This window comes from Neomonachus schauinslandi, chromosome 12, assembly GCF_002201575.2.
Source record: "Neomonachus schauinslandi chromosome 12, ASM220157v2, whole genome shotgun sequence".
NCBI classification, from domain to species: Eukaryota; Metazoa; Chordata; class Mammalia; order Carnivora; family Phocidae; genus Neomonachus; species Neomonachus schauinslandi.
Genome location: NC_058414.1, coordinates 58,738,731 through 58,756,075, shown reverse-complemented (window position 1 = coordinate 58,756,075; position 17,345 = coordinate 58,738,731). Strand labels below are relative to the sequence as shown.

Here is a 17,345-nt window from a genome sequence, read left to right as displayed (position 1 = left end):
ATTAGGTTTAGAGCCTGGAACTAGAGAAAATCCCTAATTCTAGACTTAATCCAGGGACACAGTTGGGTTCTGAGGGACTATGTTGTCAAGAGGGGCAACTTCAGCCCCTCTTCCCACACCTCGGCTGGTGCCTGTCCTCATTTCCCTCCAAGCACACACCAGTTGCCTTCAGCATTAATCGGGCTGTGATGTCTGGTGTGAATTATTAGGCATTTGAAGGCATGGTTTCATGCATCTCCTTCTCAGGCTTCCCACCTGAGGTGATGATTGGGTTTTACCTTTTGAGGAAAGGTGCGCAACACTCTTGAACCTCACTTCCTTTTCATGAAGCAAAATTCATCATCTTCTAGGTCAATATTTCCACCATACACCCCCAACACACATACATGCACACACATTCTTCTCATTTGGATTATTTGCTTGTCTGGCTATAAATAAAACTGCACTTTGATTCCCATTCTGTTTTTTTCCTGTACAGAAACTGGGAACTGTGTCAATAAGTGGGGGTGGGGATTTCTCACAGGGCAAGATGTGGGAATCCCTGAATACCTAGCCATAATACCATTAAAATAGACCCAAACACCACACTCTTTAACTCTAATACTAAAATTTGATCATACTTTTCAAACCAAACAGATCTTTTGTCATATAATAGCTGATAATTTTGCAATCTGTGTGTGAAAGTATATTGTCCTCAAGGGGTTCCCATTTCAAACTTGGCACCTAAAACCTCTGATATCACAACTTCCCTCACCATGAAATTATCTTCAATCACAACAAGAACAGCTGAAGGGAAAGACTCAAGTCCATCACCATATTGGGACTCTGGAAATGTACCACCAGGACCAAATAAGAATGGAAGGACCAAGGTGGGAGGGGCTAGAAGTCTTTGCCCTCAGAATCCACCATCACCACCCCATTCATGTCCCAATTAGTACTGTCCCTTTGGAATGAGGTTTTATTTTACTGTCTATCCATAAGAGCAGACTCATCTTAAAACATCATGACTGTCACTTTTACTACTCTGCCTTATGGCATGTCAAAGATCATTTACAATCATTTTGAGTTATAAATTGTACCTGGTCTAAATAAAATGGACTTTATGGCAAAGCTAGGAAATTATTTCAGATCTTACAACTCTTTGGACACTTACCTTCGAAAAGTCTATCTCTGGCATCTTAATAATTTCCCTGACTGTAATATTTGCAGTTAATGTAGGACGAAGTAATTTTCCAAAATACAAGTTAACCAGATATCCTGAAATTAGTAATGAACACACCTACCGTATTTCCTCTTCACAATATGTGTCAAACTCCAGTGCGTCTGGAATTAAATTTTGTGTAATTGAATATTGCTTGAAAAAAAAAAAAAAGTGGCCCAAGAGGGCTTGAAGATTTTTGCCCTGCTGATGAGTGCTGATTTCAGATTTAATTTATGCAGTTTTTGTTATTTCTGTTACTATATCTCAAGCTGTAGGAAATCATTCATCCTAAAGATAGGCCACAAAATAAGCTTAAGGTACATCCGGAAATAAAATTCTAACAGATATTTTAGTAGACTTTGGAGCCTTTGATAAATTCAAATCTAAATAAATCAAGATATAAGACAAGTAAAACTTCAGTCACATTTGCAATCACAATCTAATATGTTAAAACTAACATGAGGTTTGAGATAAATACATCTAATTCTTTCTTGGGAAAAAAAAAAAACAACAACAACAAAGCAAAAATACCCAACAGACAGCCTATTAGAATGCAGTGCGGACAACACTGGCCTATGACATATAGTGGACCTCAGTCCCCTAAATGCAAAGTAATGAGCTAAACTGGATAGCTCAGTTTCTGTTCCAGCAAGAAAATTCTGTGACACGGCAAGCATGCGAAGTGGATAGTAAGTTTAAAAACATAGCACCTAATTTCACTTGGAGTAAGAAATGGCCTCATACTAGCTTCAACACAAACCCTGAGAAAGCAGAAGAAAATACGCCAATATTTTATTCATGCTATTTTCCCTCATATTTATTTCTCCCTTCATTTTCTTATTCCAAGTTTGACATAATAAAAATTAGAGAGCCTTTCCTCTCAGTAACTTTCCACCTGGCACTGCCAATTATTGGCAGCAGTGGCCTCAAGCTAACAAAGATCTGGTGAGAACAACTGAAAAGCTGCAAGAGCTTAATCAAAAGCCTGTTTATAGGCAACATATAGAAGTGTTCACACATCCTGAATTCCTTTTTTTCAGACCTTTGAATGGGGCTCCCTGTAGGGCCATCCCAGCCGTGTCCCTGAAAGATACTACCTGGTACTTACCACTAAGCAGTAATATCTCCACATCATTTAACACCCACCTCCCACTCTCCTACCACCAAGGAGCCTATTTTCGGAATTTGATTTGGGAAAAATAAAAGGCGAACTTATAAATCGAAATACTGGGAACCCTGCTACTTGCATACATATCTGCTCATTGTTTAACTATGAAGTTACAGCGTATAATAAATGACAGAACAAACTAAATGATAAAACCAAAAGAACAGACCATCCTTCCTAACCCTTCTGGGCTTTTATAATTCTTACAGATTGAAGTTTCTGCATCTCTCTTTCTCGACTTAAGGGAAGATAAAACTACTTCTGAAGAGCCAACTAGTTCAATCAAAACGAACAGGCTGAGAGAGAGGTGGTAGGTGGCGGGGGAGGCAAGGAAAGAGGCTGCCTTTGAACTAGAGATTCTTCCAAGCCACAACACATCTGCACCATTAACAAGTCACGGGCGGGTTTGTGAAGACGTGTGGATGGCTCTGTCCCCAGGAGTATGAGATCGTGCCTGTCAACTGCTGAAGCCTGACAATGCAGCTGCCGTGCAAGTTGGGGGGCTAGCACTCAGCATCAAGGACCCTCATCTTTGCCCTGTGTGGTCAGCCTGGGAAAGCTGCTCCGTCTCCTTTGGCCCCTTCTTCTCTATCAGTAAAATATGAGTTGTAATAATAACCTGCCTGACAACACTCTTACAGGATTTACTAATAATAGGGATAATAAAATACTTGTAAAATTTAAGTGCCATAGAAATGCTAAATTATATGAGCCGGGCCTGCCAGGGCAGTCCGTTTCTCTTCTGATATCATTTAAAGCATGTTCATGGGAGTATTATCTCTCTCGTGATGCCAAGGAGACAGTGGCTTCAATGAAATATTTCTAGCCTAAGAAGGGTAACAGGAAAGGCTTCAGTTACCCTGCCAGGGATTAGGAAACACTTTCACTTACATTCTTTCACTGGATCCTTACAATGAGCCCATGGAATAAACTGGGCAGACAAAATCATTCCCATTTTACGGAAAAGGAACTGAGGCCCAAAAGGGTTCACTAACATGGTTCAAGGTTATCTGGCAGAGAGCCCATGCTAGAGTTCAAGTTTCCCCACTCCTGGCCCTGCCCTCTGTTTTAATTCACTGCACCACCTATCAAAATGGGAAGGAATGGCAATTACTTGATGGATTAATTGTGATGTTTATTTATTTCTGCTCACATCTGCTGAGCAAGGGCTATGGTTCCATGCATTATCATCTCATTTAATCTCTCACTTAGGAGGAAGGTGCTGTTTCTTTAAAAAAATTTCACTGATCACCTCCATGAGAGAGAGGGGGAGAGAGAGAGAGAGAGAGAGCTCCTTCTACTAAAGCCATCTAGCATTTTCCTTACAATACTCATGTGAAACATATCTTAGACAGTCCTCTAGTTTAGCTACATTTTCACATGTACACTATAGTGTGGTGTCCTCAAGAACAGGAATCATACCAATCTTTGCATCTCCTGTGGTACTCAGAACAGCATAGTAGGTACTGAATGAAGATGTTTTGCTTGAGTGATTACAGGCATGTGATTTTTAAAAATACTTATATGGAGCCAACTTCCATAGTAATAAATATTTTACATTCCTGAAAATGAGAAATCACAGCTCTTTGGTTATTTGAGTGAACACCACATTAGCTGATTACATTTCTGCCTACCATTATTTTAAGTCTCTGCTGTACCTTAGAAATATACGTCTTCAAGGCACAGAATATGCCAATGGAAATCATCCTATCGTAAGAACAAGTATCTCCCATGCGGCTGATCCGTTCACCCAAAGCCTTTTTGCCTGATGGCTCCTTACCTGATAACATATTGTCTGTTTTTATTGAGGGAAACTTCAAAGTCATTTCATGCTTGTGCCTATGAATCATCAGATGGTCCTCTGTTGGGAAGCGCTGTCAGACAAATAGAAAAAAAAAGGGGGGGAGAGGGGAGAGGAGCCATTCAGTTTTATAATATATATTTGCCATCACAGAGAAAAAGATGTATTCAGCATTGTACATGTGACAGGCAAAACAAAAAATTAGTTCTGAAAAAGTGTGAAAGCATACTAAGTTAAATGCCAAATTATTTTTTGCAAGCAAATGTGCTGAGATAGTCCTTTGAATTGCACCCAAATATATGCATCATTATTTCCTTTATAGTTTACCAGGGGTTTAATAGGTTGCAGTAAAATCTGGCTGAACAGTAATAAGAAATAGGAGACCTTTGCCTGCCATCATCTCTGACTCCCTACACCTTCCCTGGGAATTCCTTTAAAGGCCTCTACTTCCTAAATAGTCTTTGAATATAATCAACTGTGAAGACCCATCAGTCAATTAGATATTTCCTTAGGAACTAGAGGTTTGCATCTGAGGGAAGACCTTAAATTTGTGTTTAGTTAAAGAATAAATGAGAAAGAGGTAAAGGAACAACGCTGAAAGTATTCAAGTAATCTATATAATAGAAATATGCTATACCTTCAAAGATTAAGAGTGTTTGAATGAATGCTCATGTATGTTCACAAAGAAACTAACAGTGACAGCATAACAAAGTAAATTCTCTTATTTCTACCTATATATGAGAGGAAAACATGTCCAAAATAGAAAAATGAACTTAGACCTAAGTAGCACTGGAGTTTTGCAAAACTATTTGGAACTTTTGTCTAACAGTTACCGTTCTACATAATAGTAGAAAATAGTATACTACAAAATAGTAGAAAATAGTCTAAGGCATAATAAGTATGCTAGACGTTATCTAGAGATTAACCAAAAGTAGGAAAAATGCATGAAGCAGGAAAAGAATTTTGATTCATGTCAGACACTGGGAAAGAATTACATGTCATGCTTAACTGTTTGACATAAACACCTACAAATGTGCATGTGACATTTGTATAGTATGTTTCTGTTTATGAAGACCTTGCACACTGTGCTCATTATGTGATCTTTTATAAGTGTATAGATGATTTATAGTGACATGACAAGTCATTTTTAGTATTCTATACTCTGTACAATGTAGTAAACCAACACTTTATTTTTCATTTTCAAAGAGTGATATTACAGTTGTTAAAAATGCAGCTCTCAAATGTTTTCAGCTGTCTCGCTTCTGGTCACACAATGGGATTGGATTTCCTGGCCCTTTGTGGTTGGGTGGGGCCATGTGACTAGTTCTACCCTAGGAGTCATGAATGGAAGTGACAGGTCACTCACATGCCAGCAACTAATTCCTGGTACAAGACCCTCTTCCTTTTAACACGGCAATTCACGGTATTAGAAATAGTGACCCCTCAATTATCCTAAATCTTTGAAGGATTTTCGAATTCTAGAGGATTATGAAGAAGGTCCTGCCAAGCTACAACAGAAATGTAGAAATGTATGCTTAGGCGATTGAAATAAGCCTTTTGTTGTTTTAAGCCCTTGAAGCTTTGGGGTGATTTGTTATTGCAGTAGATCCTAGCCTCTCCTGACTCAAGCTGGTATGTTTTAATAACTGAACTTAACAGAGCATCTGCTTTATCAAGGTCAAATGAAAACATAACAAAAGACAATAAACTCTGCTGAACATTTCTGAATCTTTGACAATTTAGATAGTCTCTCAGAGCTTCCCAGTTCCTCAAGATAGTCGTTATAAGTTTCAATTACCACTGTATACTGTGGTAGAAATCTTCTCTGCAAATGGTACAGATTTGTGTTCATGTGAATGAGGGAATTCACTGGGCTAAACCCTTTGGATATTCTGAAAGTAGTTTTGGGAATAAATATCGCCTAGTTATTTGTCATTTGTATCATATAAATTGGAGCATATAGAATCTACAAAGCACAGCAATTATGTCAGAGTACTAACTACACAGAAGTCTGATTTATAAAGACTTTTTGCTGCAGCTTCATCTATTCTCTTGAACCTTTATCATACCTTATAATGACTATATCAAATACGGGACCCTACCATATGTGGTTTAGAGACAGGTTAAACTTCTTAGTCTTTCCATTAAAATCCATATTATAATTTTTAGTGGGATATATATATAATCAAAAAACAACATGGTAGTATCCTACATTTCGTATTTGTAAGCCATTTTTTGGTTCCGTAAAATAATAGCCTAAAATAGAATATTATCCAGATTACTCATTAAATAACAATAATTTCCATAATATGTCATGTTAACTATAAATACCTCCCCAAAGAGACAATATGGGACATCATGGGGCCTTTTTAATTTAGCAGGAAGAGAGCAGCAAATTGTAAATAACCAAAATGTACAGTCTATGACAGATACCCAGCTGAGAGAGGCCCCTGGAACTCAAAGCATGTTCATGTCGAGGGCAAAGGAGCTGTGAAATTAACAATGGACTCTGAGCTCAGAAAGAGCAAGGGAAGCTTGTTTCTCTTCACTTCTGGGACAAAGCTAATGTATAAGGATCTGTAACACAAAAAAACCTCCCAGGTATTATAGACCATTCCTAATAGAGCAGAGCTTGTTTCCATGAGGGAAAAGGGGGAAACATCCTTCCATCACTGCCAATGTAGCACAAGCACTGATAACTCACATTTACTCCCCTTTCCAATCCCCAGCCATCCTTTCTTCTGGATGCAGGTCTCCAGGCTCTGGAAGGTCACTACGGTAAATGCCATGATCACAACAACAGATTCGACTGTGATTTGCTAACACCCACCAGGAAACCCTTGGAATCACTAGGCAACTGCTACATTTCCTCAATTCTAATACCTCTTCAATTGAAAGATGCACATATTTTTAAAACAACTTGTCAAGAAAAAGAAACACTTTCACCTTAAATAAAAACATCAAGTTTTACACGCAGCTTTGTAAGGGGTTGAAGGGAAAGGCTTGGAGTTTTACCTTAAAACCAAGAAACTACAGAAATCCTCAATTCTCGTTTTGTCCAACCAGTCCACTCAGCCTTCTCAAGGAAATGACCTGCTCCTTCCCTGAATTCAAGGTCATTAGAAATGCATCCCCCAGCCTTCACTACCGTCTCTACCTTAGAATTTGCCTGTAACTTCATAGTGTTACTTCCATTCCTTCCTGCCTCAGAGGAATAGCACCCCCTTCTCCCTCATGGGATCTTCCACACCCTTGTCTTCTAGGGGTTGGCGCTTCAGTTGTGGTTCTTCAATCCAACATGCTCACTTCTCCTTGCCCTTGACTAAATCCCACCCAGCTAGCCTTTCACTTAAAAAGAAGCTCTCTCGGGCTGCTTCCTTCTCAGGCTACCATTATATCACTCTGTTTCCAGTCATTCCCTAGCGCTCTTGAAAGAGTCCTCTATGCTGGCCACCTCCACTTCCTCACCACCCACTCACTCATTAATCCCTTCCAACCTGGCCCCCACCCGGACTCCTCTCTCATAGGTCACCCGCCAGAACCCAAATGCCAAACCCAACAGCCTCTGCTCAGCCTCTCACTGTCCCGGCTCTAGCAGCGTCTGACACCAGTGACCACACGTCTGTGGCATTATTTATTTATACCCTGCCTGATTCCAAAAAGGAGAAAAGACAGCTTACAGCAACACATAAAATGGAGTGGGAGAGCATCAGCTAGAATTAGGGGACCCCCAAAAGGGAAGGGATTAAAAAACAACAACAACAACAAAGCTAAAACCAAAACGCAAACCATCAGGCAGTCATTCTCAACTGGGGGCCATTTTGGCCCCCAAGGGGACATTTAGCAATGCCTGGAGACATTTTTGGCTTTCACAACTGGGGAGTGACCACTGGGACCTAGTAGGTAGAGGTCAGGGATGCTGCCAAACGTTCTGTAATGCATAGGACAGCCCTTCACAACAAAGAATTATTCAGTCCCAAGTGTTAACAGTGCCGAGCTTGGGAAATTCTGCCACACGGTCCATAATTACAGCAGCAGTAATAGTAACAATGGTGAACATTAATTGAGCATTTATTATGTGCAGGCCTTATACTAAATACATGTAGTATCTCATCTAATCCTCACAATGATTCCACTTGATGGGAGCCATTGGAGGCAAAGAGGTTTAATCTAGCACAGCATGCCAACTTCCCCTCTTAAAGTTTAGATAAATGAAAAAACTGTGGGTTCTAGAAAAGCTACAGGGGGCTTATTGTACTCAAAAAGGAAAACAAAAGAAAACAGAATTCAGCTCTGATGGTGAGCTATTTCACCAGTAATTCAAAGGCCCCGTATCAAGTGACTATTGTAAAAGCAGCATCCTCCCTCCCCTTTCTGAAATAACAGTCCTGAACATCTGGTGGGCAGGATGCATCTGGCTTACCTCCAGGGGGAAAGTTAAGGATGGAAATGGCTAATGCTGATGTATTTCAGGGGCTGTGAGGGAAGTAGTTCAAACTATTCAAAGTAGAAAATAGCAATAAGGAGGAGGAAGATGTTGATGATGGTGGTGGTGGTGGTGAAGGGGGCCTTGACGATATCTTAGTGAAGAAAGAAAGCCTACAGCAGGCATGATGGCCAAGTGAGAGCTGTTTCCCTGTCAAAAGGCAGCTACATCCCCGTCAGAACAGACCAAAGGATCCCCACACTCACCTGAGAGCAGCCCGGGGCACTGCAGACAAACGGCCTCTCCTGCTCCAAATTCATCTTGGATTCCTCATAAATCTGTAGGGACAGGGGGAGAGGGAGGAAGGAAAACAGAAATCCATGAATATCTCCTGCTTCTACCTAAGAAACATGAGAAAGGCAATTGCTGGGAGCCCCTTCCTATGCCAATCCCCAAATTAGACAAGATAAACATTAACACAAACACAGGTCCCGCCTTGCTGAAGTTCACTAAGCTTTCTGCAGTCTGCGCTCCTATTGTTTGCTTGAGTGCATATTTATTGTACTTTGAAGAAAAATGCCATGGGGCTGTTGCAGCAGAAATTCTGTCTCTGGAAAACCACCTGGACTGTTATTACCCGGTAAGACTGCACCTGCACAAGAAAATGCCAAAGCAAAGTTCACACCTGTCCTTTGGAGTTGGCTACTTAGAAAAGTGAGAGAGGGGGCAGTAAACAGGGTTATCACCAGTGCGGTGACCAAACCTGAGCAGCGGTCAAGTAATTCAGCCATGATCACCCTGCCAAGCTTCAGGATGACCACAGGATGCAGAGTAGCCCTGCAGCCAGCTTAGCAAATGTCCCCAGTGGTGAGCCATGGTCTTCAATTCCTTTTCATTTCATGCAGTCACAGATGCCGCAACAAAAAGTATCATCCGAGTTTTGCAGGGATAAACAGAAATAAGAAAATGCAGAAAACATCACCTTGGATATTTTGTGAATTTGGTTTGACAGGCTAATTTGAAATTAATATTAGATTAAGGCCATTGCCCATCTGATCGAAAGAAGTTATCTGGAGTAAGGTAGCTTTGTGGGGAGAAAGCTTATGTTATGGTCTCAGTCACATGTTACATTCTATGTGTTCTTATGTAGGGATTAGGTTCTAAGGTAAGTTTATTAGGCAAAAATTGAGCGTAATCAAAATTACCTTTATAAATCCTCCCTAAAACGGATATAAATACATACGCATAGTTTCATGGTTACTAACCTACACAGTAACATAAAACAATTTTTTTTGACAAAACAAAGGCGTTTATTACATTCTCAAACTACACCAGAGATGTTCACACTTTTTACATAAAAAATTTTTAAACATCATAAAATACTATGCAAATTTAAGTTTCACAATTTAAGCCATTTTCTAAATCATACTTTTTGCCAATTTTAGAGTTGAGTTTAAATAAGCTACATGTGCTGCTGGTGGGACATGGCTCTATCAAGGGACTAAAACCGATTGCTTTATCTCTGAAGCACAGGAAGGAATTTGCTTCCTTAAAATGATGCCTGTAGGTGATACCAAAGGAATCCCAAGTCACCTTCACCCTTGAAAGAGGGAACTCTGCTTCTACTCAAGAAATAGGTACCCTAAAAAAAAAAAAAAGAAATAGGTACCCTTCCTCCAAGGAAGCTTTATATCTTGCAAAAAACCCCAACGGTATTCTGTCACTATACCCTTCCCCAAACACTAACTAACCGACCTTCTTTGGGGAATAGGTGCATGCTTTCGCTTTCCTGAAATGCAAAGCAAAAAGACTTGCCTTAGATAACACTCCTAGTCAGATTTTAAAGAACAAAACAAATTTACACACGCAAACTCTTCCTCATGCTGCCTCCTCATTATACAATTTTCACTAAGTACTACCCTTTCCCCTCCATGTCTGGAATGACTTCCCACTCACTGGTCACCTACCAACACAGTAACTTAGCATAATTTTACAGCTTTCCTGGATCAGGCATATTGTGTAAATTACTTTATTATATTTAGAATAAGCAAAAAACACAAGTAGCTTTAGAAGCTTTCCACTTGTCCTTGTCTGAGGGAAGTCATGAGCAATTAAAATAACTTCTCAAATCTCATTATGCATTTGATTTTGCCATCACTTATCACAGAGCATCTCTCCTCTCCCCTGTGAAGGCTGACTTACATCTAAGCCTCAAAATAAAGGGTGAGAAACTGGTTTTGATCCAAGATAGAAAAAACAACAGAGTAATTGGGTTATCCATTAATTAAATATGCCTTGTTTTTCTAGTAAATTTTTAAAAGCTTTCCTGGAACTTCTCTGTCTCTGTGACCATGATCAGCTTAACTACTGCCAGGTCACTTAACTGCTTTGGGCCTCAATTTCCCCTCCTTTACAACAAGCCTATAAATATAATCTTCAGTTCCTTCATTTCTATATCACACTGATCAGTTAGGAGGCCTGTAAGACATGCCTGAATTATGGAGAAAGGTCTTTGTATTTAAGTGTGTGGTGTTTGGAGGTGTGATGGGGGAGGTTCTGTGAGCAAGTGTTACTAGAACCACACTCTAACATTAACTATTCCCTATTATAAAAGAGAATTTGCTAGAAGGTGAGTCTTTCTTGGATACTACATAAGAGCTTTAGTTGCTAAGGTAACAAAAGAATGCCAGCATTAGTAACATGACTAACCAATATTAAGATGACCTGACAGTAAAATGCGAAAGCTCCATATAAATCCATTTATGGTGTACATCTAAAAGTAGTAATTAGTGATAATAATTAGATTAATGTCTAATTAATAGAAGTGGTCAAGATTGGAAGTGCCACGACTGAAGGTTAAAAGGGATTCATTAAAAAGCCGAAGTGAGGCGAGAGATCGGCCAAGCCCTGCCAGGTAAGTGTGGGAAGAAAGTATTTTTCTACCATAATCACAACTCTACCCCAAACCCTACTTCACTAAAATGCTGACTTTCCCCATAAATTCAAGTCTATAATGGTAATAGTTCAGCAATTCTGCTTGATATCAACATTAGCTGCTTTATCTTAATTATTGGTTACCACGTGCTATAACCAACGTGTAATGTGCGTATGAGCTGTAGCAAATACCACCGAATTATACTATGGTGTTGATGCTTGAGGAAAGAATAAGCTCCAGCCATAAAGATTTACTCTGTCTTATTGAGCCCTCACAGTATGGATATTACATTTAGAGGAATAGGACTAATCAGAGAAATACAGTCTGCTTTCAATTAGATTTCAGTCATCAATATATTCAGCCAAGTGACCACTGTCATTTTGCTATTATATTTTTTAAACATGAACGAATCGGTATCAATTTACTATATGCTATGGATGCCACGGGCCAAATGCTTTGGCAACATAGTGGTGGAATAAAAGTCCTAAGGTAAAATGGCAGTTGCTATAATAAAATAGGCTTAAGTGATTAATAAAGTCTGAGGCGAGTGGGTGTGTATATATAAGTGTGTGAACCTCAACTGCTTTATTTTGATGCACTGCGGTTCCCACATTTAGCCCTCTGCAAATAGCACACCCTTACTCATTCCTTGCTGTGTGGGTGTTTGTGATAGTTTTTCTAAATGGTACCACTCTACCACACAGGTTTCATTACTTTTATCAACTAGTACAATCCGGTCTGATGTATTAGTGAAGGACCACTGGCCTATTTTTATGGCCTATTATTATAGTTCTTTCCTAGCAAAGAGTGTAATAACTATTCTCTCAACAGACTCCTACTAAAGCCCTGTAAATATTCTTGTATCATCCATCAAGTGGGGCAAATCACTCAGACACGATTTTAGCCACAGAAGTCAGGCCTCATCCTCTTCTTTCCCCTTCTGTTGTTTTACCAGCTGGGACATTTTATTTTTTTATTTTATTTTTTTTTTTTAAAGATTTTTTATTTATTTATTTATTTGAGACAGAGAGAATGAGAGAGACAGAGAGCACATGAGAGGGGGAAGGGTCAGAGGGAGAAGCAGGCTCCCCGCCGAGCAGGGAGCCCGATGCGGGACTCGATCCCGGGACTCCAGGATCATGACCTGAGCCGAAGGCAGTGGCTTAACCGACTGAGCCACCCAGGCGCCCCTCAGCTGGGACATTTTAATGAACCAAGTTTTGTTTGGCAATTGCCATACCCCAGGCTCCACTGCATCGAGCTGACATGGTAGGCGTTCAATAAATATTTGTGGAATGGATAATGAAGCCTGAATCATCATAATAAACCACCCCAAACAGCGTGCCTTTTCTCCACTCCTAAGGCAGTGGTTCTCAAACTTTTTGGCCCAGAACCAAGTTTTCAGCAAGGCAAGAGGTTGTGCAGACCACTAATTCCCCCCATTCTCGGTTATGACCAGAGAAGAAATTTCACCAGAGTCCGTGAAAGAAAAAAAAAAAAAAGTCAAAATGGCTTTAGGTGAAAACGACGAGACGAGGTTAGTTTTCATTAAATTTCACGTGTAAATGTATTCATTCATTATAAATTCAGTCTGTTAATATTGCCATAGACAGTGAAGCCACTGAAGTCCAGTCTATTAGCCATGTGCTGGCTCCTTGTGATCCCCACAGAGCACCCACTGAGAAACACTGAGTGACCCCATAAATTTGGTTAGATACAGTCATAATTATGGCAGACACTGTCTAATCATTTAAGAGTTTCTAAATAGTTCTGTTTTTTGTTCCTCTTCTCCAAAGTTCAGATTCAGTGCTCACTTAGAACAAATGCCTTATGAGTCTAATTTCCCTTCAAATTTTTGGAAAACAACAAAAACCCTAATAACAAACCCTAATAGTGCATAAAGGGAGTAGAGGTTTTTCCTAGTTGACAAGGAGATGACAGGCTTGATTTACAATTCAAACCCTCAACTGCCACTGGATTCCTCAGCCTTGAAATGAGCAAGAATCTCTTTCATTGTTCAGCGTTTGACCCCACAAATTCCTCCTGGTCTAAAATGGGAAATCTTCCACAATGGCTGATGCAATCCATTCAAATGCTTTGCCAGGCCTTTAGAGATATACTTGGAATTACCATTTCATGAAAGGCAAATATTGCAAAAAATAAATGTTACTAAAAACTTGGAGAGTCTGCACAAGATACTGTAAATATGTATTTTAAATAAGGGCAACAACGGAGCTCAAAAGGAAAAAACCTCCATCATCTTGGTTTGCTGAAATGAGCCAAGAGCACTGCTTCCCTGTCTACATCATAGGAGGCCGTTACTAATCCTTAGTTAACAACAAACTCCAATCTTTGATCTCCAACCTTAGAATGGCACAAATTTCTTCCAATAACAGCAGACAGATTCATACAGTGATACGGGATTTGGAATATTAAGACACTAACAATGTTGTTTTCAACTGAAAATCCTCGTGCACTTTTATCAACACGGAAAGTTAGGGTAACTTCAAAGCTACAAACTGAAGTTGTACATATAAATGAGGACTAATAATATTATTGATACATCCCCATCAGCTATGCCATTGTTAATCTGGACCACGAATACATGATAGATCTGAAGGGGGGGGGGCCTCAAATTTTAAGACTGATGTTAACAACGTCTGTCAGCATTTATTGCCCTACCATGAGTGTGGAAAGAGCCTTCTTGTCGGGACTCATGTTAAAGAGACCTCGTTACCTTGCTGAGGTTACGAGACTGCAGAAAGGGTTTTAGAGGGGGAAACACGTCCTTCCTAAAGTGCCAAGGACAGCTAACAAACAGGAGCATCTTGAGTTAGTCACACTGTGTGAGAGTCCAGATCAGTCTTTGTTTCTGGAAACAAAAGTTGCTTATTAACTAAATTAGTTAACTGCACAGCAAATTTGTACTTCGTGTTTCTGGTGGGGGGGCGGGGGGAAGCAAACATTTCTCTCAATGTATTGGTCAGAAAGGCAAATGGCCTCACATGATAATAACAAATGCACCAGAAACACACTCTAAATTATTTTATTCTAAGATGTCTGATTCTACTTTAACAGCACGGAGGCAGGATGGTTCTGTTTTTTGTTCCTCTTCTCCAAAGTTCTAACACATGGCTAGCTCCTGGAAGGGAATTATATATTCAGTTTGGGGCCAGGACTTTCTTTCTTTGTGAGGGATATTGTATCTTTCACTACCTTATTCACTCATCTGTAAAACAGGACCATTTTAGTAAAACACTGTAAAATCAGACCATTCAAAGACATATCATTTGAAAAAGTAATCCATGGATGCTAACTGCAAAATGACAGGAAAGGAAATACTTTTATTTCAAATATACCTCTAGTTTTCTAACCTTAATATCATAACTTCAAATAGAAAAAATAAACACCCTTGAATTTAAGTCCAAGAAAATCAATTATTTTGTGAGTGTGTCTTTGCATCGCTCTCTGCATCTCTATGTGTATCTCTCTTTTTTTCTGTGTGTATCTTTGCTCTTGAAAATTCTTTTTGTGTGCCTATTGCTCTGTGTCTCTATTTGTCTTGTTATGTATGTCTGTCTCTGTCTCTCTTTGTGTATCTGTCTCACATACACATGAACACACGCGCACACACACATTTTATCAGATCTGTTCTTACATAGACTTACTGGTAAAAAGATCTAGTAGGCTTGTTTCCTGTCTCAGTGTTATTCTTGAAGTGGGCTGCAGCTAGAATCTGAATTTCATTGGGCTATTATTATTTGCAGCTGTGTGACCTTTTTAACCCCCCCCCCCCACTTTTAAAGTGACATTTCAGCCCTCAAGCTTGAAACGCCTTGAATGCTGCAAAGTTTTCAAACCAGAGATTTACACCGGGAACAAGACTGACAGTGGGATCATACCTTCTACGTGAAGATTTCAACAGAACTTGGCGAGACTGGGGTGTGTTGCTGGGCAGTTTACAGCCAGAACTCTTCCCTGGAAGTCCTAAACTTTACACATACCGCCTCAGTTACATACCAGAAAATCACCGTCCTTAAAAGATGTTCACCATCCACTGGTCCCCCAAAAGTTCGGAATCCTAACAACCTGAATCAGAGACTTCATTAGGATTATTTCACACAACAGCATCACGCAGTGCTAAGGGACTGTCCAAAGTCCCCTTCAAACTAGGTCCGCCGTTCCCAGGAGGAAGGATTTCCAAACAGCTTTTGTCTCTGGAAACTCACCCAGGCTTTACTTCCCAAAGGAGGCCCTACCAGGAGAGTGCTGGGGGCTCACGTCCTCTCATGTACTTCTGCAGAGGTTTGTGGTTTTATTTATGTGGCATTTATACTGTGTATGAAAAAACATTCCAGTGGGATTGGGTTTTCATATGTTAGATTCCTCTTTCTTTTTTCTTTTTTTTTTTCAAGTTTTCCATATGTTTCTTTGGATATGAGGCCTCTTTTCAAAGTTGCTGGCTAATTTCTACTTACGTTTTGCACAATCCTGTCTTATAGCTTTCCTATCTATGGGTTCAATAGTTCAGAACGTATTTGCTAAGCATCAGTGTTGGGCATTAAACGTGCAGAGCTGAATAAGCCGCTGCAGGGTTTGTGTCTTTGCCTGCGAATGGGTATTTAGGTCCTACTCCTCTTCTTGCTCCCATGGAGCCCTGTGTGCGTGCATGTGTGTGTGTGTGTGTGTGTGTGTTTGCTTTTTGGAGGGGGGGGGTTGGGGTTTTTTGTTTTGTTTTTTGTTTGTTTGTTTGTTTTTGCAGGACATACTCCATCTCCAAAAATAAAAGTTTATTTGGCATGTATGTGGTTAACAAAACACTAGGATAGAGATTCTCAGGAAATATTAAATGTAACTTGACTTGTTTCTGAGGACAACCTCAGGAGACAAGCTGAAGGCAGCAAACTCTTCCTTTTTACCTGCTTCCAATATGAACACACTAAAAGCAACGAAAAGAAAAAAAAAAAGGAAAGGAAAAAAATTAAATTGGATTAAGAGGTGATCCAGGGTTTAGTTGACATTGTCATTTTTACCTTTCCAGAAAGTCTCCCACTGCAATTTAAAACAGTTGCCCCCTGAAATCCTGAAAGAAAAAACTCTAACAGCAAAGAGATTAAATGCAAAACTGGATCTATTTTTTCTATGAGTCAAAATTGGCTTGCCTGTAGAAAATCAGGAAAAAGTCAGCAGTGTAGTTTTTTTCTACTCCTTTCTTGCTCTACTATAGTAAAATCTGCCTTTTTGGAATTACAACACATCCCAAATAATTCTGCTCTGCCTCGGGATAATTTTTAAGACATTTTGGGTACATTGGTTTTTAAACTTTTTATAAACAATGAATATTTTTAAATAGTCTGGAAAATCACAAATTTCTAGTTGGTTTTCTTTGCACACATTCAAATGATTTTTATGGGGTAGAACCCTTTCCTTTGTATCTCTGTTCTATATAAGTATCCTTGCATCTCCAAGCAACACTCTATGTTTAGTCCATCTGAGGTATGAGCTGCAGTAATACCTGAAACCTTGAGCTTCCTTCTTGTGCATGAATCTGAACTACAAAACGTGAGACTGTATATAAACACAGTGGTGGTCATGCCAGACCTCTCTACTTTCTGCAGGGCCTGGCAAGAGGCGATTTCATCCTAAGATTATGATTACTGACTTACTATTAAAAGACATTTGCGAATGATCAGTTGGAACGAGGTACTTTTGCCCTTGATGCCAACAGAAAGCTGGGTGTTCCCGAGATCGGCAGTTGTGCTCGAAGCCGGCTACATCTCATGGTGTCAGTTGAATACAAGGTCAAACTCCACTCAG

At 39.7% G+C, this 17,345-nt stretch overlaps 1 protein-coding gene across 1 annotated transcript in view; it reads right to left on the bottom strand.

Moving 5' to 3' along the window:
• The window catches only part of CREB5 (cAMP responsive element binding protein 5), a 319,697-nt gene extending 310,772 nt beyond the window's left edge, over positions 1-8,925 (bottom strand). Inside the window, exons 1-2 of the mRNA XM_021689812.1 lie at positions 8,860-8,925; positions 4,147-4,240 (exon numbers count right to left, since the gene is read on the bottom strand). Coding sequence (XP_021545487.1) covers positions 4,147-4,240; positions 8,860-8,913 — 148 coding nt within the window. The 5' untranslated portion in view covers positions 8,914-8,925. The remainder of the gene's footprint in view (positions 1-4,146; positions 4,241-8,859) is intronic.
• Between the last annotated feature and the right edge of the window lie 8,420 nt (positions 8,926-17,345).